The sequence below is a fragment of the Podarcis bocagei genome (genome assembly GCF_964188305.1).
Source record: "Podarcis bocagei genome assembly, chromosome: 3".
Taxonomy (NCBI): Eukaryota; Metazoa; Chordata; class Lepidosauria; order Squamata; family Lacertidae; genus Podarcis; species Podarcis bocagei.
Genome location: NC_138127.1, coordinates 65,031,603 through 65,053,930, shown reverse-complemented (window position 1 = coordinate 65,053,930; position 22,328 = coordinate 65,031,603). Strand labels below are relative to the sequence as shown.

General features: G+C 40.0%; 1 protein-coding gene across 1 annotated transcript in view; it reads right to left on the bottom strand.

Annotated features, from left to right (window-relative positions):
* FMN2 (formin 2) overlaps window positions 1–22,328 on the bottom strand; it is a 151,390-nt gene that overhangs the window by 66,706 nt on the left and 62,356 nt on the right. Inside the window, exon 7 of the mRNA XM_081188003.1 lies at window positions 11,447–11,534. Coding sequence (XP_081044129.1) covers window positions 11,447–11,534 — 88 coding nt within the window. The remainder of the gene's footprint in view (window positions 1–11,446; window positions 11,535–22,328) is intronic.

Below are 22,328 nucleotides of genomic sequence, written 5' to 3'. Positions count from 1 at the left end.
ATGAGTTATAAAGTCCTGAATAACTTGGAACTTTAATACTTGAAGAACAATATTTCCTTACATAGTGCTGCCCAAGTGATAAGCTCTGTTAGGGAAGCTTTTCTTAACGTCTGCTGCCAGGAGGTATACCCTATGCAGTGACATGAGAATGTGCCAGTGTCCCAAATGCGGAACTCCATCACTTCTGAAATTTGACTGGTGCCTAATATTTTAGTACTTAGACACTAGCTTAAACATGGCAAATCATTAAGGCCTTGGGAGGCTGTTGATGTTCAGTTAGAATATGTTTTGCAGTTTTATGGCAATCTGTAATGTGAATTTTATCTGCTCTTTTTTTGTTGCAGGTTGTTACTTTAAATTACTTTATTATTCCCCATCCTGAGATATTTGAATAAAGGGTGGGTTATACTTTTTAAAAAGTGTACTTTTTGATACAAGTAGGCTCCTCTTCTATAAATAATAAATAATACTGCTTCATTTTGCAGAATTATGATGAACACTGACAATATCCATACAAGGGAGATGCTCACAGATGCATTACAACCATTCTACTGTAAAGGCAGAATGAAAGACCAAAGACCATTATGTTTAGAGACTGGTGAATGTCATGTAACAAATTCTTAATATTATTAGTTTGTCTTAATTTTACCCTGCTTTTATATCACTGGGTCCACAAAGCTGCTAAAATACTTTTTAAGATACAGTAGAAAAAGATCAAGGCAATTTTAAAAATGCACTTAAATATGAGTAATCACAGTACAAAGTTACTAGCAGCATTGATATCTAGTCTCTTCTTTTTTGTTATGGGGATATATGATTTGGCAGAGGGGTAAAGGATGACATGGTGCAAGATTCAATCCATGCCCTGTGCATGCTGTTGGGCACATCCCTCTCTCATGGTGAGAGGTAATTCTGCATGCATGAAGAAGAGGAAGGAAGAGTTCCATGGGGTACTATGTCATGCCCACCAGTCCACAGCAATAATGTTACAATGATATAGATTTTAATTCAAATGCTATAAAATAGGAGGTATTTTTAGTATAAACATTTCCAATGCAGGCATCTTGAGTAAACAAGCTTATATAAATCCAAAGACATAAGTTACTGATTAAATCAGCCAAAACTTCATACACCTATACAGTTTGTTTATAAAATTTGTGCAAGTTAAATTTTTAGAGAACAAATACATTTTGTTTGAGTCAGTGTGTCGCCTTCTTGTCTGGGGAAAGGGAGGGGGAAAAATGAGCCCAGTGTTGTAATCCTTTCAGAATAAAATGTTTAAATGCAAACATGATTACCATTGTAGACTGTTTAATCTAGAGAGATTATATTGCAGTTCTATTTTTGAGAGTTTTGTTGATATGACCATACAGAGCCCTTTAGTGCTTATCTTAATTATTTAGGTAAGTTTTATTTCAGTTTGGCAAGTGATAAAAACACGGGTGAAGAAAAGAGGAGGTCACTCTCAGACTGGAATATACCTTTCTGAAACAAAGTGTCCAGATGAGCACAGTTCTACCAAATCTGACTGTTAATGGGCTTCTAAGTAAAATAATATTTAATGCCTTTTCAAAGCATCTCAGTTCATCTCAAAGCAAATTTGATTCAGCACTTTTTGGTGGCAAGGAAGATCTGCCATAAAGACCACCTGCCATTTTTGACAGCAGTGGCGGTTGCAGCCTGGCAGGAGAGTTGGGGAAAGAGTTTCCTGTCCACATGGCCAGCTGGTGCTTTCATTGACCAGTCACGGGGGCCGATGGGATTTTCCTCCAGATCTTATGATGTATATGGTTGTGACTTTTTGATGTTTTGCTTATTGTTTATGACTACTTTTGTTATGTTTGTAGTTACTAATTTTTTATATGTTGTAAGCTACCTTGAGCACAGTTTTAACTTTGCAAAGATAGCATACAAATACGATGATTGATTGATCCCCTCAAAGTTGGGAGGCCTCTGGGGCAGCACCCCATGAAGCTCAAAGGACTGCCACTGCAGACATACAAGCTGTTTGAAAAGATAACACACGAAACATCATTAAAATATTTTCTAAGATCCTAGTACAGTGATACTTCGGGTTAAGAACTTAATTCGTTCTGGAGGTCCGTTCTTAACCTGAAACTGTTCTTAATCTAATGGGGCCTCCCGCCGCCACCGTGCGCTTTCTGTTCTTATCCTGAAGCAAAGTTCTTAACCCAAGGTACTATTTCTGGGTTAGCGGAGTCTGTAACCTGAAGCATCTGTAACCTGAAGCAGCTGTAACCCATGGTACCACTGTAGTAGATACTACTAAGGTGAAGCCTACTCTGATTCTCAGTTATTTGCATCAGTTATTCCCCAGATACATGAACTAGTAATGTGAAAAGCGGATCTAGGTGTAAAAAAGGGAGGGGGACCTTCAACTGCTATTTAAAATTGGGGACAAAATAGATATTCCACTGCAAACATTCTTAAGGGTGATGACAACCCAGCAGTAGAAAATGACTATGGCAAAAGGGGTAGCAATTACACAAAGAAAAGAGGATGGAGGAGTTGAAAATGATGCCCACAAATTGAAAATGATTTATAGGTGGTACATGACACCAGTCAAGCTTGCAAAAATTTATCATTTGCCCGACAATAAATTTTGGAAATGTAACGAGACTGAAAGCACATTCTTTCACCTTTGGTGGACATGCCCAAGGATTAAGACATTCTGGGAGATGATTTATAACGAAATGAAAAATATATTTAAATATACTTTCTGAAGAAACCAGAGGCCTTTCTCCTGGGCATGGTCGGCCAAATGGTGCCAAAGAAGGACAGAATTTTTTTTATGTATGCAACAACAGCAGCAAGAATACTTATCGCGAAGTATTGGAAGACACAAGATTTACCCACCCGGGAAGAATGGCAGATGAAGTTGATGGACTATATGGAATTGGCGGAAATGACTGGCAGAATCCGAGACCAGGGAGAAGAGTCGGTGGAAGAAGACTGGAAAAAGTTTAAAGACTATTTACAGAAATACTGTAAAATTAATGAATGTTAGAAAAATGTTGGAATGAAGTTATATGGCTTTAGTAGAAATGTTATAAGGAATTAAGTATAAATAGATTAATAGAGTATTAAAGGAAAAAATAAGGTTAGAATGTTGTAATGTGTATGGGTTGCTCGTGCGTAAGTTGCCGCCTCTCCAGGCTTTGTTGCCTTGCTAAACCTTTCAGTCTGGGCAGCCCTTCACTTCGTGGCTGCCTCAGTCACTAGCAGAATCCGTCAGTGGGCGTTTCTTAAATCTTTTCCAACATAAAAGTTGTTTGACACCCAGTCTCCTCCTACTCTCTCTGTGCGGAAGTCTTCTGCGCAGGGTGGGCGTGGGTAGCGGAGGACCCGTGCTCTCCCTGCTGGTGTCCGGTGAAGAGTCCTGGAGCCCTCTGGCCGATTCCCCCATCAGCCCCTCTATATCCCTGGTGTTGCGCTGATTTGCTTCCCCATCTGCGGAGCTGCCTCTCTCCCTGCTGGGCCCTTCTCCAACATCATTTGAGAGCCTTCCCTCCGCCTCTAGCTCTGATGTCAGTTCCCTGACAAATGTGTTAAGATAATTATAGGATAGAAAACAGAGGAAGATGGAAAGGAATTGCTGAAACAATTAATAGAAGTGGAATACAAAAAGGGAGGTGTGAGGAGGTCGTTGAAATGTGAATGAAAGATAAGATATTGAAACTGTTTGATGCTGATTTGATGTTGTTTGATGTTGTAAATATTATTATAAAAAAAAGAAAGAAAATGATGCCCACAAATATATAAAACGTGAAAGGAGTTGTAAGCATGATATTCATGCTACCATTATGGAACAATTGCCAAATGACACAACTGGCAAGCACTGCATTGTAGTACCATTTATGAGGCAATGCTGAATGCCTACACAGTTCCTGTCATCTGGAGTTTAGGCATGATGCATGACTGAGTCAGCTAATTAAGCTATTTCAATTCTGCTATTACATAGCAATGCTGCTAGCCTACTCTCTGCTACTTTGCACTTTCACTTCCAATTAAGTCTTTTAACATGATTATGTGAACAACAAAGTGGTAACAAGACTACCATATCAAACACCATTCCTTCATAAGTTCAACATGAGCAGAACAATCCAAGTGGCAGGAAGAAGGCAGGAAGAAATGAAGGTAGATGAACAGCCATGCTGGGTGTATGGCAGCAGGGTGGAAGGGAGGAGGAAGCCATGTTTTAACTTACTTCCTTCCCACCCACCTTCTGGTATCCTCCTCTTTTTTACTTCGAATGACTTCCCCTCCTATTTGTTTTCAAAGGGAGGGAAAATACACTCTGTGACTGGCACAAACAGGTCCATTAGGCCAACTAGGCAGCCAGTTAGGGTGCAGACCTTTGAGGAGCCGAGTTTTACATAGATTAGTTTTTGTGATATGTGTTATAAATTTCTGATGTTTTTATTTATTTTTATTTTGTAGTTTGAATAATTTCATCGTTTCTACAAGCCATCTTTTTTAGAACATGAAGATAGCACTTTTGGGGGGTGGGTAGCTTGCCTAGGTTGCAAGATAACCCAGCCCTGGCCCTGGTCATACATTTCCCCCCATTTCAGGGATGTGTTCAGGGAATGGAAAGTTTCTGGATCTTCTGGAGCCTTCAGCCAATGTGGCCTGGCACGCCCTCTTCTCTTCTGACATCAACTGATGTCAGAGCCCCGAGATGAGTAAGGCAAGGATCACAGAGCCAGGATGGGCTGTATGAGGTTGAATACGCTTCCCTTTGAGTTTGGAAATCTACTTCTGCCCTTGGAGGTGGAAGAGATCCAAAACATAATACAGCCCCTGGGGCACCCTCCCAGGGAGCATAGGACTGCCGCTTAAGAGCATTAAAATACAATATTCAGCCCAAAACTAAACAGTGAAATTACCATCAAATGTAGGCTGATCTTATACAGAAGTGTTGCTAGAAAATTAACCCCAGTTTTACAACCAGCACATAAATCCAGTTTTCTAGTGTGTTGATTTATTACAATATGAAGAACTACATTGTTTCTCCTTATTATTCCAGAATATTAACTGAGAACAGCCTTAGAACTGTTACATTTTAATTATTTCAAATTGTACCACACGATGCCTGAGCAAATTAGAAAAGCAGACTCCTTTCCTAATGAAATAATGCATTGGAGATACTTGTAAACACTAATCATACCATGTGGGAAATGTCTTGAAACAAATGGTTTGGCTTCATGGGCTTGTCTGTATTTTACTGTTTAATCTGGTCATTCTACATGGAAGCAGACTGTGTTCTGGGACCTTATGATCTTCCCTTTTCATATATGCCAGATTCACTCATCAGTCTCATGGGAGCATTTGAATAATAAAAGAGCTTTGGGATTAGAAAAACAACATAAAGCATTATTCCATTTGTACAAGGGTTTTGTCAGGATACTGCTTCTTGGGCATGGTGGAGCAGAGATAGGTCTGCCATATTTTGAAGAGCAAAAAGGAGGACACATTTGCCAACGTCTACTTTTAACTATGGATTGCTATGATGACTCTATGCATGAAAAAGAGGATGTGTCCTGGGAAAAGAGGACACATGGCAACCCTATAACCTGAACCACAATTCCATTATTACATATTACTAAAGTCAGACAAAAGCTTTTCATGGACTAGGAAGTGGTATGATTGACAGAGACAACAGTAATTCATGTGTAAATCATGGCTAGACAGGTTTTTGAAGCATTTCCATGAAGTGAATTTACCACAAGCGACAATGGCTCTATCATACCACTTTCACTTCTCTGAAAAACTTTAATTCATCTCCAGACAAAGTAATTTCAATCTTTCCTATTCTGTAATGGATCCCTGTCAAAAATGTTACCAATTCTGATCAAAGCACCAGAAAGTCCACTGACATCAACCAATGTAGTGTGGGTTTATACTAAATAATAGAAAATGTATACCTAGAGGAGCTTTACCAATCATTACCAGGTGCATTGTGCTTCATATCATTGGCTGTTGAAGGTGGAAGCGAAAAGCATGACTAGGCCATATTTTACACTGTGTTAGCATTATCAGGAAGAAGAGAGAGGGAAATACAAGTTTAAACATAGTTAAATTCTTTAAAAAGAAAATGATAGTTTGTTTTTATTCTAAAGCCCTGCACTAATTAGAGATCTTACCAGTTTGCAATTATCTGGTTCAGAATATAAATTTGTCCAACCTTTAATACTCAGATGAATTACAAATTCTGGGTGATTTCCCCCAATTATTCTTAGGCTCAGAATATGAAACCAGATTCTTTATGTGCTCAGTGTTCAGGTTGACCAAGCTGCTTTAGATGTGCAAAAAAGTTATTGAATGTAAACCCTTCAGTTTAAATCAAGGGTTGTCAACCTGGTCCCTACCACCCACTAGTGGGTGTTTCAGGATTCTAGGCGGATGGTAGGGGGTTCTATGGCACAAGCTGAATCCTCCTTCCATTGAGCACTGGTGGGCGGTAAGGAAATTTTACCATCAAGAAAGATGCATTAGTGGGTGGGTAGGTATAAAAAGGTTGACCACCCCTGGTCTAGATGGACTGCAGTTTAAAGAGCATTGCAATACAATATTTCAGCCCAGTGTTTCAAGTGCTATGAAACTCCGTGAATGACCAAGTTAGGTGTTGTGTATGCTCGCACACAGAAATGCAACTCTCACTGACTGTTGTGAACCACATGACCAGATCACCTGACAAGAAATCTTTCTGTTTGGTGAGTATCTTCTCTGTATTTGAGTGAATTCTCTTAACTGTCTCTGCTCTCTCTTTGAGTGTGTGTGTGTGTGTGTGCGCGTGTGCGCGCTTCCAGGTATGTTTGTTTTGGCCTGGAGCAGTTGGATTCCCAAGTGGTCTTCCACCATGTTAGCTTCCCAATGGGCAACACGATAAGGCACGTGTACACAGCACCACAAATATGCATTTGTTAACATTGTGAGCCAGAAAGGAACTCTCAGAAACAGTCAAGTGTTCCCTGAGATGTTCATTAAGGAAATTTGCAAATGTAATTCTCAATCTAAGGTAAAGGTAAAGGGACCCCTGACCATTAGGTCCAGTCGTGACCAACTCTGGGGTTGCGACGCTCATCTCGCTTTATTGGCCGAGGGTAATTTCCACACTCCTGTTACTAACTTAGATGTGTGTGTGTGTGGAAATAAGATTTATTGTAGTGTGTACCATGGGTGGATTTTGAATAGTAGCTCAGCTTAATTTATTGCTGAGATATGGAAGGTCTTACTATACTTCTTGGATAATAAAGAAATAGTATATGTTGGATTTTAAGTCTATGTATATATATATTGCAGTTTTTTATATTATGATTAGGTAGAAAGAAATAGAGAAGCTATCTCCAATGCAAGGCTAAAACTTCTTTCAATCATAAATTATAATGTCACAAGTTTAACCAAAAGAACCCTGCCTGTACTTTTTATTTCTACAAAACAATGGGTGTCAAACCAAAAGGAGCAATAGAGACGCCATAATGATATTGTCCAGATGGAACAGTAATGATAATAGCAACAGTTCACTCAGGAAATATTACTTCTCAAAATATGCATGGTTGGAAAATGCAATAACCTTGATCCTGTCACAGCATGAATAGCTGAAACAATGACAGAAGCTAATACAGCATTTAAGATTTTTCCATGCATCTATTATTACTCAAAAGAGACAATTCTGCTCTGACATCCGCTTCCACATGGAAGAGAGACACCGAGCACAGTTTTGGTGTGGAAAGAAGTGTGACATTCATTATTATTTTATTTGGCAGGGGAGGGGGAGGATTTCAATTATGTGTGGTTCATTAAAAATAATAATAGCATTACCATGTTATTCAGTACTGAAATAATTAATTCATTATGATCAGCACTGCCATGAGCTCCGGGGAGATGTATTGGAAGGGCTGGTCATGGGGGTGGAGAAATGGGGCAATAGTGAAGAACTAGATCATGGGGAGGGGTCCAGTGACCTAGGAGGTGCTGATCTAGATGATGAAGAGGAGGCAAGCAGGCTGCCAGGAGTAAGCCCCTCCCTGATGGCGGGACGGCATATCTATGTCGCAGTAAGAATTGCACATGAGAGCAGAAACCGGAAGCAAAGGAAAGTGCTGGTGTTGGAACACAACAGGAACACAACAGGGAAGGAGAAAAAATATTCTGCGCAGAATGACATCGGATTAATCCCCTTGCAAAATTAATGGTTGGATTATACAAATCTGATTGTAAGTCATAAAAGCCAGTGGGTGTGAACCTGAAGGATCAAGATCCGAATTATTGTCTAAGGATTAATTAAGAACTACTGCAGGACTTGAACCCCAGAACATGGGAAGTCACCAAATTATGTATAATTCGGCATTGGTTTTTTAAAAGAATTATTGTAATTTGGAATTGTTAACGTGGTTTTATTGGATTGTTAAAATAGAAAATTAATAAAAATTAGATTAAAAGAAAAGAAGTGAACCCCTCCCTTAGTGACAGCTGATGCCCTGGTCATTGTGGCAGAGCACCCCATCTTGTCTCTGCTGTTGCTTCCCGTCCACAAAGTTTTCTCTTAGAAGTGATCATCGCAAGAAATTCCAGACACCTCATATTTGCTTATTTCTGTCCTCTCAATATTGTAGCAATATTTGAAGTGCTGCCCTGGGGTTTCCAAATGAAACTATTCTCCCCACCACCATATAAACAAACAGATTCTTTACTAACAAAGTCATATAATTAATCCCATTCATGTCATTGCTTTGAATTGGAGTAGGAAGATACGAGTATCCCCCCCCCCCAATCTTCAATTAGACTTGGTTCTTCTAATTTTGGTCAGAGGAACTCAGGTAATTTCAGAGTTAATCCAAGGCGATCTTTTGAGTGCTCAAACTGGTGGATGATGTTAATTAGCTCTGGATCGGGATCTTTTCTCAATCTTTATTTTGTTTCATTATAATAACATAGAATATGTGCTCTAAGGTATACAGAATATACAGTGTAAATTAATACATCAGTAAAATCCCCGTTTCCCATTCTGTATCTATCTCATTCTATTATTGTGACTTCCCTCCACCACAGCATGACATCCGTTGATATATCTTGAACTTGTCATTGTGTTATATATATTAGTTACTTTGGCCCTCAGAACAATCTTACAATAATTTTTTCCACTCCTTTACGAACTTAGTCCATACATATCAATAAATCTGTTTTGGAACGATGTCTTTCATATATTCTTCTAAGCAGTTTCATTCCTTCTTAAGTTTTTGATTTGACTGAAGTCTAATGACTGCTGTCATTTTAGCCAACTCTATGAATTCAAAGCTATGGTTTTCCCAGTAGTGATGTATGGAAGTGAGAGCTGGACCATAAAGAAGGCTGGTCACTGAAGAATTGATGATTCTGAATTGTGGTGCTGGAGGAGACTCTTGAGAGTCCCATGGACTGCAAGAAGATCAAACCTATCCATTCTGAAGGAAATCAGCCCTGAGTGCTCACTGGAAGGACAGATCCTGAAGCTGAGGCTCCTATACTTTGGCTACCTCATGAAAAGAGAAGACTCCCTGGAAAAGACCATGATGTTGGGAAAGATTGAGGGCACAAGGAGAATGGGACGACAGAGGACGAGATGGCTGGACAGTGTTCTCGAAGCTACTAACATGAGTTTAACCAAAATGCAGGAGGCAGTGGAAGACAGGAGTGCCTGGCGTGCTCTGGTCCATGGGGTCACGAAGAGTCGGACATGACAAAACGACTAAACAACAACAAATGAATTCACATAATTTGTTTAATTAGTCCTCTATTGAGGGGACATTGTCTTTCCTCTTGCATCCCAGGAAAGGAAAGGAAGAGAGAATCTGCCAGTTTTAGCACTAAAATGGTCTATAGGGATTTTTTTCTTGATTAAGTAGTTTGGAGCAAATGAAAATTAGAAGCTGATTTAGACTGTGCAAAGATACGTAGAAAGGTAGGCATGTCTGCTGGGCATTCAGTATCCAGTCCACTATCTGCACACCTTTCAATACTCATCACAAACTGCTCACTCTTAGTCTATTATGGCTCATCAAACTCCTTGTATCACCACAGAATTATGTCCAACAGTTTCGAAAAATGTTAGCTACTCATAAATACACACACTTCAAGAAAACGAACTGAGTACGCAGAACAAATGAAGAGAAATATAAAAATACTGCAAGAGACTTTGTAGGATAGAACAATTACATGCACTTAATCCTAATAGGATAAAAGGTTAAGCACAGTATTGCTTGACCCCTTCAGCGACTGACATTCATGCCATATTATTGTTAGCGTTGCATGTTAAGCAAGCAAATTTTCAATCAACTTGTGTTGGCTTTACCACAGACCCAGATGTTAGGCGGACTCCTTTGTTCATAAGGTTCTCATTATTAACTCAAACCAAGCTGAATATTTGACTGAAGGAAAGGACCATATCATTGTTTTCAGATTTCATTCTATGACTTAACTGAACTACATCTGCCAGCTTTTGAAATACCAAGTACTTCTTGGCGCCAGTACTGGCGCCTCAATCTGTGACTACCAGCCTAAATGCTTCAGCTTGGGGAAGTTTAGTAACCATGAAAATAACTTAGCAAAAGCTTAAGTTGTGATTAAAAGTTACTCAGAAATTGATGGTGCACACCAACATTTGCCCTGTGCGTAATTTCTTCCACAAAATAGAGCAAATGGAATTCACAATTAAAACAGGTAGGCTAGAAAAGTCAGAAAGATGTTTTCATGATTTATGAAGTCTGCAATATACTTGAAACCATATTTATTTAATAGGTAAGCTGGCACTATACAGCTCCATTCCATCTGCTTTAAATCTATTATAAGGACTTAGGAGGCATGAAGAACACTGCAAGTATAAATATAGCTCCACTTTTCACCTTTTTGCAAAGCCATCCTTTAATGTAAATAGGGAAGGAGGAATTACAGCCACCCCAAAAGATGTCTCCTGATATAAAACTTTCAAGGTTGTGCTACCAGTAAGTCTTCAGAAAGTATTATTGCAAAACACAATGCACTTTATAAGGAAAATGGGAATTTGAGTTTAAAAAAAGAAAAGCGCTCATAGTTAAAGACACCAAGTGTTTAAACTGCAGTGATACTTCTTATAAACTGGAATCAACAACACTTTTGTCTAAACAGGCAGGAGAGAAGAGTATTCAGCATTCTAGAAACCTCTGCATAGCAGAATGAAGTGCCTAGACTCTCATTCAGTTCATTGAAGTCCACATAGGAAACATATGAGACCTTAGATTTCAATTTCAGGCTGTATGCTGATACAGTATTCAGTCAGTTCTCCATATTTTTACTGACAGACAGCAGAGGTATCATTCACAAAGAACGCAGGCCATGATTTTCAGTAGGAAAAGATAAAGCCATTTCATGGAATAAAATCTATCTAATAAAAGATTGTTTCATTTACCGTGCTGTATATCTTTCATGTCTAAATGAAGACTGGACATTAATATCCCAACTGCTTGTGATCTTTTGTTGCTTAATAACTTGACAACCTGCCAAAAAAAAGGAAAATGTTGTTACTTCCCAGCAAGTTGTTTTTTCATGCCATAAATCATAAACTCAGTACCCACAAACTATATTTTACTTGTTAAAGAGCCCCAAACTGTTTGATAAAATTACTGTAAATGATTAAATTCAAAGTACAGTGGACCCTACGGATACGAATTAAATTTGGCCTGGGGGTCTGCCCACAACCTGAAAAGTCTGTAGGCAGAGGCGCCGCTTCTGCGCATGCACACGCAGCGAAACCCAGAAGTATACACAGAGCAGTATGTAACTAGAGGGGCCACTGTATGCCTCACACCTTTTCAGCCTTTGCAAGGAGGAATCTTGCCTCACCCCCCAATCCAGAAGCATGTGCACTTTTAGCTTCATCTTTTCATCCATGTTAGAGCCTTTGTAAAATAGGCTGTCAGATATATTTGATTTTGCTTCCAAAACCACACAACTATTTCCAGATTAGATGTAAGATAAAACTGTGGGAATATTTCTATAGTTGCTTTATTCGGCAGTATATATATAAAAAAGCAAAATAACCATGCACATATTGGGATGCTCTATGACCAATTCAAGGAAAAACAAAGAAACAAATACAGCATTTTTAAAAAGCAAGAATAATCACAGCAGTTTCTTTGATCTTGGCAGGATAAGAATTAGCAACATATATTCCAGTTCAACACTTCCTTTTCCCATTTTTAGATTAAAAAGTGTAATTTTTTTTTAAAAAAAGAAAGGTAGCTCACATTTATTAAAAAATACACACCAGAATCCAATGCCGTAAACCTTAATCTATCCAGTAGGTATCAAAAAGACACATTTCAACCATCAGAATTAAGAAGTGTTAGATCCAACAAGTCTTCTTTGGGAAGATTTAAGCATGTGGTTGAAATCAATGTGACAGAACTCTGCTTTGTCAGGCATAAGAGGTAGGCGTATATAAAACTATTCTGTGTAACTTGAAGTACAGAGTCTAAAAAGAATATATGCACATTAATAATATGCTGGCTAAGAGAAAAAAATAAAGAGAAAAAGCTGATGCAAGGGAATGTGAAGTCAGGCCTAAAGGCTGAATTGGCAGTGGGAGATTCATGGTTGGATTTTCTGGGTCTTTTTTTTTAAAGGTATATGCAGCTATGGGAATGGATGTGGGGATGCAGATCAATATTGTACACATAAAGAATTTAACCCTTTTCTTTTCCTGGTAACTTTGAGCAGGGTGCTGGGCGGAGAAGCTATTTCAACTATAGGACTCAGCTATACAGCTGCAAATAAAACATTTTAAGTGTGTTTTAAGTGCAATATACAATGTGACACTTGATGGCGATGGTGAGCCTTATGGAAATTCCAATGTATTTTTAAAAATGCTTTTTTAAAAAAGCATTTTCAAAATAGTTTATAGATGTGTGTAGATTCCACCCCGGAATCCACACTGAGGTTTCTGTGGCTATGTCTGCCTTTTAAAAATATGCAGACGATCCAGTCACAAACACTCACAGTTCTACCCTAAGGACCAAACTAGTATGAATGCAATTAATACACACGTTTTAGTTTATTTTTAACAATTTTTTTAAAAAGCAGCTGAAATGGAGCCATCTCAGAAGCTGGATTACTGGGAGTGTAGAGGGAGAGTTTAAATTGTTCTACCCCCCGCTGTCATCCTGAGAAAAATCATCCACCCTCCCTTACATTAGAAAGGAAGTTTTCACTGGTGTCAATGAACACATCTTACCTAATGAAAACAGCAGATTTAGGGAGGGAAGATTTTAATCAGCAGGAGCAGCCTTTACCATGTCACCACCTGAGGCGAAATGGGAATGTGCCACTCCCCGCTTCCCACCCACTGTGCCTCCCCCAAACTTCTGCTGCCACCAGAATCCGCCCCCCTCACAGAAATTGGCAAGAACCAGAGTGGCACTGCCACTCATCTTCTCTGCCTCAGAGTGGGGGAGACGAGTGGCAATGCTACACGCAGGAATGCCTATCTCTCACTGAACTTGGCCAGAGTTTGGGTGTTCTGCATGGTGGTGGTGCATGTCTTCTCTGCCCCAGGAGCAGGGAAGATGAACAGCAGCACTTACAAAATGGTTGCCTCTTGCCAGAGAGAGGGGAGCATTCCGGCAGCAGTGGAAGCGGCAGGGTGCTGCCTCTTGCGCCTCTGTCACCTGAGGCGAGTGCTTCACCCCACCTCATTGATGGGCCAGCTCTGTTCACCAGGATTGTGGCAGAGGGCAGGAGTTAGACTTTCCCTCGCTACTCCCTGAAGATCTGATACTGCTCAAGCTCCCCAAGGCTAGTACTTATACTTAAAAAGAAAAAAAGGCACATGTTAATTACATTCATGACTTGAGTCCCACTGAAATTTACTGTTTAACAGTCACTTGAAATTCACAGCTTCCAAGGGGCACAATTACTACACACTGGTCATGTTCAGACAAAATGCTGACCATAAACCAAAGTTAGGTAAATTAATCTGCGAATGAAGCACACAGCTGAAGCAATTCCAGCTTTGCTCCTCTACCCTTGAGGGGGGAAACAAACCACAGAGTGGCTGATTTAGCATTATATTCAACTCAGTGTTTGTGGTTTATTTCTCCCACACTAGGAGTGGGGATCCTCCAGCCCACAGGTCTAATTTAGCCTGCCAGGCATCAAGATTTGGCCTGCAGACTTAGATGATCCAGTTTCCCAGCCCTGTCCTAAACAAACCACAACTGGGAAGCCAAGGTTTGTTCCTCAGCAAAAATGCTGGAGTATCACACTTTTGCAAATATTAACATTCAATTTTGCCTCTAGATTTCACCTCAAAACATTTTCTTTCAAGTACTTAGAAAAATAACGGGATTGTTTGTTGGGATTTAAAAATCTTTAGTAACATATCTATTTGTTGAAAGTGACATCTCAATTCAATGCTATAGTTACATGGGACTATTCACAATACCACATGCATAAAATGCTTTCTGGAAGAAGAAAAGAGAGAGAGAGCAGGCAACTGTTAAGAGATACTGAGATCAGGTAGTTGGAAAGCCCCTTAATGCCAACATTATCCATTAGAGAAATGCTAAATTATAATCTTATTTGTTGGGTAAGTGCCTTTTTGTGAATTGCCTTTAGATAATGAATCATGAATATGTTGCACAAAATCTTTGTCTAGGAGGTGGAAGGTGCTGACCAACACAGGAGATCACCCACTTACAGGAAATGAATTCACAGACAAGACATTTCTAACATTTAAATGGTGCAGCCAACCATGACTAAACAAGTACCAAAAGGAGTTGTAAGCAGCAGTGTAACAATGACTTTTTCCATTAAGAGTTCAAAAGCTGTGTTAAGTGAGTGAATGTTATGCTGTGTCTGGTGTCCATTATAATGCTTATGATATCCACAGAAGACTTAATTGTGTGGGTGTGGATGCATGTGTCATCCTAGAATTGCTACTATTTGATTTCAAAAATTCCTGCATGCTGGGGTGGTACATACTATGCAGGAACCTGCAGGCAATGAGGAACAATCACACCAGCATTTGAGAGCCAGGTCATTGATTGGCAGCTTGACTGAGTTTAGTATTGTGCATCTACAGCCTACTGTAATGTATGTACACAGGAGCACAAGCTGTCAAGTGAAGCTAACAACCGTGATATGCTGCTGCATGTGATGAAGGGGTCTGAGAGTTTCTGCAGAGCTTGACAACTGGGATGCCTGGTGGTACTTGAAGAAATAGGCATAGATAAAGAGAATATATTAAAACAAATATGTCAGAAACATGCAAGTGGAAGTGGGAAAAGTCCTTGGCAGATCTAGCTGGGCCCATTCAGTCTACAAAAACAAGATAAAAGCACACACATGTACTAACTAAATACATATTATTTTTACATTTCAGGTGAAAGTTCTAAACATTTCTTAGCTAATAGACAGAAAACATGTATTAGCTAAGAGTCATAGCTCAGTAGTGGAGCACACACTTTGCATGGTTCAATCAAGGTTCAATCCCTTACATCTCCTTCAAAGCAGGAAGGCTCTCTGCCTGAGATGCAAAGGATCTGCTTATTGTCAGAAGAAAGAAAACTGGGAAAGAATGACCAAAAATCTGATATACAACAAGGTTTCCTCTTAGAATAGCAATATAATGATTACTTGACAAGCAAAGATAAGACACTCTGCTGTTGCGTCATTATAAACCACAGTTAAGCAAATACCGTATTGTTCGCCCTATAGAACGCACTTTCCCCCCTCCAAAAATGAAGGGGAAATCTGTGTGCGTCCTATGGGGCGAATACAGGCTTTTGCTGAAGCTTGGAGAGCGAGAGGGGTCGGTGCGCACCGACCCCTCTCGCTCTCCAGGCTTCAGGAAGCTATCAGCAAGCCTGGGGAGCCTGCGGGAGTTCCGGCGGGGCTCCCCGCGCTGCGGATAGCAGCCTGCCGCCCGGCGCATGAGACGCCCTGAAACAGAGACATTGGCCAGCCCCACAAGTTCGGGGGACAGCGGGGAGGCACAGCACCGCCACCCCGCTGTTCCCCGACCTTGTTTTTTGGGGGGAAATAAAGGAAAAAATGTTTTCCTTTATTTCCCCCCCAAAAAAACTAGGTGTGTCCTATGGGACGGAGCGTCCTATGGGACGAAAAATACGGTACATAGCAAATACAGTGTGCAAATACATAGGGTGAAAATCACAGCTACTTTGTCCCCTGCACTCATGGCTGGTATCTTTTCAACAAAGCCAAACCAGAGAGTTGCGTCTGGCAGTACAGTGGTAACAGGAGTAGAAGAGAAATGAACCAGGGATAGGAAGCCTCAGGTTTGGGGGCAAAATGTGGTCCCCCAGACCCCTTTATCTAATCCGCAGGACTCTCCCTAGACTGTGACACCTCCCCATGTCAGCCCCCTCTTCCTAGGCCACATCTCTCACCATCCCTGCTTCACACCCTCCCTGAGTGCTTTTTCTTGACTGAAAGATGGAGAGAGAGGGAGAGGTGTGTGTGTTTGTGTACAGAAACCTCCAGTTTTGGGTTTACAAAAGTAAGCATCAACATCCATTGTTCCACCCACTTTTTGCCTCTGGCCCTGCCCACCACTGGCATGCTGCCCTTGAAAGGTTCCCCACGACAGAGTGTGGGCTTCAGGCTGAAAGACATTCCCACTCCCTGGTTTGGAATGAAGTGGAAGCCAGGCGAGTCTCTTCCTTTTATGTATCTGTCACAGCTGCATCTGTCCAACACCTAAGCAGGAAAAGCAAATAGTATCCCAGACCCCCAAGTTAAAGTGCATAGTACTCAAAACCAAGTTATTTTGGTACTTGAGACCAAAAGATCCCACAAATGCCTCCTACCTTTACGACAATAAAGATACAATAACAATACATTAAATAGCTAACATCATGTGCCCTTCCATGATACCATATGCCCTTTCATGATACCATAGCTGGTATCTCTTCACCAAAGCCAAACCATAGAGTTGCATCTGGAGTACAGTGGCAACAGGAGTAGAAGAGAAATGAACCAGGGATAGGAAGCCTCAGGTTTGGGGGCAAAATGTGGTCAGATTAGCTGCCTGAGATGCCTCACGCTGTCTAATGGTAGGCCCAGCCCTGGTTTTCATCCAGATGGGGATGGTGTCAGGATAGTTGGGGGTCAATTTAAAAAAACTGTGCACATCATACTATACGTTTATTTCTAGTTTGGTGCCCACCAAGGTCCATAAATCTAATGAATAGGGAACATGTGGCAATTGTCTTTATTTGGTCACCAGCACATATAAAGTTAAATATTCACCAAAATAAAAATAAATGCTGAATGAATTCAATAGTATCATATTTCCTCCAGCACGGTGGCTGCAACAATACATGGCTAATTCACAAAATATGAATATTAGCATAAAGGCCTAAAGCAGTTCCCACAATTAGAAATAAAATAAACCCATTAACTGCAGCCATGTAAGCCTACAGGCTACAGACTAGTGACGCCATTAAGCAGAGAAACTACAAAAGTTTGCTAATCAAATCTCTAAGAGATCAAACAATTTCAGACACAATAGAAATCTCCTCTTTTTTAGTTTAGAGTTTGGAACTGTACTTTAAAAACAACTTTTAAAAATATAAAGGAAGCTAACGATACTATCAGCATGCTAAAGTCTATGACCAAGTTCCTAACTGTTGAGTGGCCTGTACTGTTGATCAGTAAACAGTGACATGCCAAATTTGTTCCTGTATAGATAACACAAGCAAAAAGAGTCAGATATTTAATGAAAGGCAATGCAATACAGATGTCAGATAATTAAATACTTGGAGCAAAAGAAAAAGAAAAAAGAAAAACCCCCTTCCCCCAAAATAGTATCTACCTCATGCAGAATTTGTTTTCCAAAAGTTCTACTTTCTGGAACAAATTTAATTGCTGATATTAACAATGTCTCAAAGTTGTTACTCATTACAACTGGCCAAATTACTAGTTGACACTAGTAAAATGAGCCAGAGGTTTTCAACTCAACAGTACAATAGTAATTACTAAATGACAAATGTAATGTATCTTTTTAAGACTGTAAAACTAGGCCAAGTAGGTATTACTTAGCTATGGCAGCTCTTCTCCCAGATGTTAATCCCATAGTTTAGCAACCATGTTTTATTCAAAAGTGGCAACAGAAGAAAATGCAATAGAAATGCCATGGGACTTCCCATACAGATTAGAAATGGTGCCAAGAATGAATGTTACTGCTACTATGGTACTAAAGGCATTTTTCTTTTAGTGATTATGCAGGGTGTCATGGGCTGGTTTATTTTGATTTTGAACCTGGTGCTTTTACATCTATAAATCAGAATTTTTTTTTCTAGGAGAAAAGAGTGTAATTTGCAAATAACAGAATTTTTGTATTCCTACAAATACAACTAAAATATAGGCCTAAAAATAACAGAGAGCACATAACTGAAGATGAAGCTTTGAAGAGACACTACCTAAACAGCAGGAAAAACTTTCAGACAGTTAGAGCTGTTTGACAGTGGAACAGCCTCTCTCGGGAGGTTGTAGACTCTCCTTTCTTGGAGGTTTTTAAGCAGAGGTTGGGTGGCCATCTGTCATGGATGCTTTAGCTGAGATTCCTGCATTGCAGGGGGTTGGACAGGATGACCCTTGGAGTCCCTTCCAACTCTACAATTCTGTGATACCTACTAAAATAAATATGTTGACAGTGAGTCTCTCTCCCTCTCTTCTTTCACATTATTCAGGAGTGGGTGGCTATATGAACACTGTCCCCTCCTATCTGCAGCTTTAAAGATCAGGTGCTGTCTGTGAAACATGTGTTCCCTCTTCCACCCTTTTCAAAACAAAATTCCTCCTAAAGTTTAAGAAAAGCTTTGGCCCAACTTGAACACTGAAAACTCTGATCAAGGTTTAAACTATTTGAAAAAAGGGAAGCTTATTGCTGGAAATTCCCCTTCTTTCGTCTCACAGGGCACTCCAAGGCCCTGGATGTTAGCCCCTCAGAACTCTTTTTCTCTCACTATTACTATTTATTTATAATGGCTGAGCTCTGGGTCCACCAGAGCTGAGCCTTGGCTGGATTTGGAGGATTTCTGATCCTCCTTATTTATTAAATTTCTATAAACAAGAATCCTGATTAAACAAGAACCCTGTTACAGTCGCTTCCAACGTTTGGGGAGAGGGGGAGTAGAAACCATGCAGTAAGATGGCAGCCTCCTGGTCTCTTCATGAAGGTTAAGAGACTGCCATGCTTTCCCTCTTCCTACTTTTTAAAGGCCTACTTTTCACAAAGCTAGTGCTCTGATTGTATGGAGTCCCAACATGTGAATCGCTGCTCATGTGGAGGGGTTCCTTTTTAGGTATCTATGTGGGGGCATGGTTAGGTCAGGGACATGAAGACAGGTATAGTGTCAGCAGCATAGCCCAACTTCTGTACACTCCCCCCTTTAAGGCTAATGTCTGGAATGGGATGAATTCTAACAAACGTTGTAAATTTCGAAAACAAATTATCTAATTCCTCAATTTTCACTGTCTAGCACTTTCACCCGGTATGGGGGGGAAGAAGCCATGCAACCCCAGAGCTTGTCTGAGTAAGCTCTGAGAGACTTTATCCCATCCAACATACAAGCAGGAGCTTCTGCTCACACAAATGAATGTTCACTGACACATTTAGGTGACTGTCAACATTCATGACCTGAACTTCTGTAGTCTGAGAGACCTAAAACCCTACAGTAATAAAATTAGAAATGCAGTCATCTGTGTCATATGTCTCCAATCAGCCATGACAGTCCTGGTATTCTGGTCCCTGCCCCAGGTACTATACTATACTATACTATACTATACTATACTATACTATACTATACTATACTATACTATCCCTATTTTTTATTTGTTGGGATGCCTAAATTTTGCAAGTGTGAGTTGCCAGTTTGACATTTTTCAGGGTTCAGTCTCCTTCCGCATGGATACGATTAAATCTCTGCATGGGTGGGGGAAGGGGAAAACATGGCTCTAGACTCTCCAACACATATATGTAAATTCATACTAACATTTAAGGCTTCATATAGTGCATAATAAGCCTGGTGAAGCTTGTTTTGAATGACTGACACTAGATTGTGTGACATTTTGTTTTTCTAGCATATCTTTAACAAAAGAACACACACCTACATGGTTTTTAAAACAGCACAGGACAAGCTGTTGTAGAATAAATAAATACAGCAAAAAGCAGACATAGTGGTGCTTCCTGCCATTTGTAATGGGGGAGCTTAAGAAGTGTTCCTTACTTACTATGGGAACAGGGGTGTTATAAGCACGTTCCTATTTTCATCTGTAACATGTTGAAGGGTCTGGAATATATGACCACTGGCTTTAGAAATTCTTTATTTAAAAATAGCATTCCTGCCAGTTGCATTAGGTTTCCAAGCTAGGAAAAACACATTCTCATTCTCATTTCAATTTTCTTTATTGTCACCCATTATCCTCTTCTGATGTCCTTTCAGCTGCAAAGAGTGTGTAGCTGCACTTTGCGACAGAACCTTCCCATCTTATGTCATGACAAACATCTTTTCATTCATTATTCAATATTAAATATAACTTCCACATAACTTAATGCTGCCTATGCGTGTCAGAACCACAGCCATTTTAAGAAAAATGAAAACACCCCTAGCATAAGTTTCAATTTCTCTCGCTACTCATTCCCCCAATCAATCCTAATATTCTATTTTGTAAATCAAAGTCTTTAAACTGTAAGCAACCTTTCATTTTGTTTTTATCATTAGAAGATTCAACTGGCTGGGTGGAACAAATAGAATTACATGAGCTGCTTTACAGAACTAATCCCTGTTTAATATATTTGCTATAGCTTAATACCCCTTTGTATGACATTGGATGAAAAATTTATCAGATTGTTTAGATTCACATGCACAGTAATATGTAAAAACAATAAATAACACATTCTCCAACTGGGGACAGAACACGAGATTAAACATTTCTCTCATTAGAAAGAATCACAGAATCCTCAGTTTTAAAAAGTGCTGAAGACAAGTGAAGGGATGTTTAAAGTGGCCAAAAAAGAAGAAGAAGCCTATTTTTCTTTCTTTCCTGAAATACCACTTTTTGACTACATTTAGCTTATTATTTCATGGAACTAACAGCCTTTTGTGACAGAATAGGCTCATAGATTTATAAAGAAAGGTGGATCCTTAGAGCTGAGTTTTTAAAAGCCTGATACAGCACAAAAAAGAAAGCAGTGAAGCCTAAAGCCAGAGCTCTGTGGGGCTTGGATGCACACATGGATGTTTTAGACATTACTGCCCCCACCTGAGCACTGCTGAAAAGTTTTAGTGGTGCTTCCACTAATAAGCGGAAACATTCAAATCCTTTCTATTCCAGGTATGACTGAGCTTTGATCCTCATATAATATTCATAGAACCATCCAATGTGCATGGAAGCTCATGAATGCCAGCACAGCCACTGTTGGGTTATGTCAGCTCTAGCATGCGTAAGCTCCACATAGTTGCAGAGAGCTGCTAAATGCTTACAGTTTCACATAAAGCACCTGCAGAGGGACGAGCTTTTCAGAAGTGCTTTCACTGGCACAGAGATGGGGTCTGAACAGAAACGCAAACTGTTGAACTTTAGGAGATATTCATGATGCAAATGCAGCACCTGTGGGCATCGACTTATGCACATGCAACAATGGCAAAGCGACAAAAAGGCAGAACCTTCCTAACAGTGTTTGAAGCTCCAATTGTTCTAGGCACATTTTGTGACAGGAAATTTCATTAGGGCAAGCAGTTTCTGAGCTTTGGGTGCAGTACTGCGCCTAAGATTTCAGATTCAAACTGCAAAGTGGAAGGAAAGGAGGCCCTTTTTCTGCCTCCCTGCCTCCAGCTACTCTCTGAAGACTAGAGAAGAGGCTCTCTTAAGAATATTAGGGGGGTGGGCAGGGGAAGGATTAGACCATGTGAAAAACGAACGTAATAGTTTAGCTGCAGTTCGTTCATTTTCAGCTTTGTATTCTTGTTATAAAAAAGCACACCTAGACATTCCGTTGTTACAGCCATAAGCTAGATTTAAGGTAGCATTTAGCTCCTAGCTTTCATATCTCAGTTTGCGTGACTAGGCATGACAGCCCTAGCCCCCAGGGAACATGGGAAAGGAAATAAAGACTCTGACAACGTTATGGAATTAAAATTAGGCCCAACTTTATTAAACTTCTGAATGTAGGAAGACCTTGGCTTAGGCCTTGGGCGTGTATCCTTCCCAGTCCCCCAGCCAGGGAACTGGGGAACATCAGGGTAAATAGGATATGGGGGTGCTCT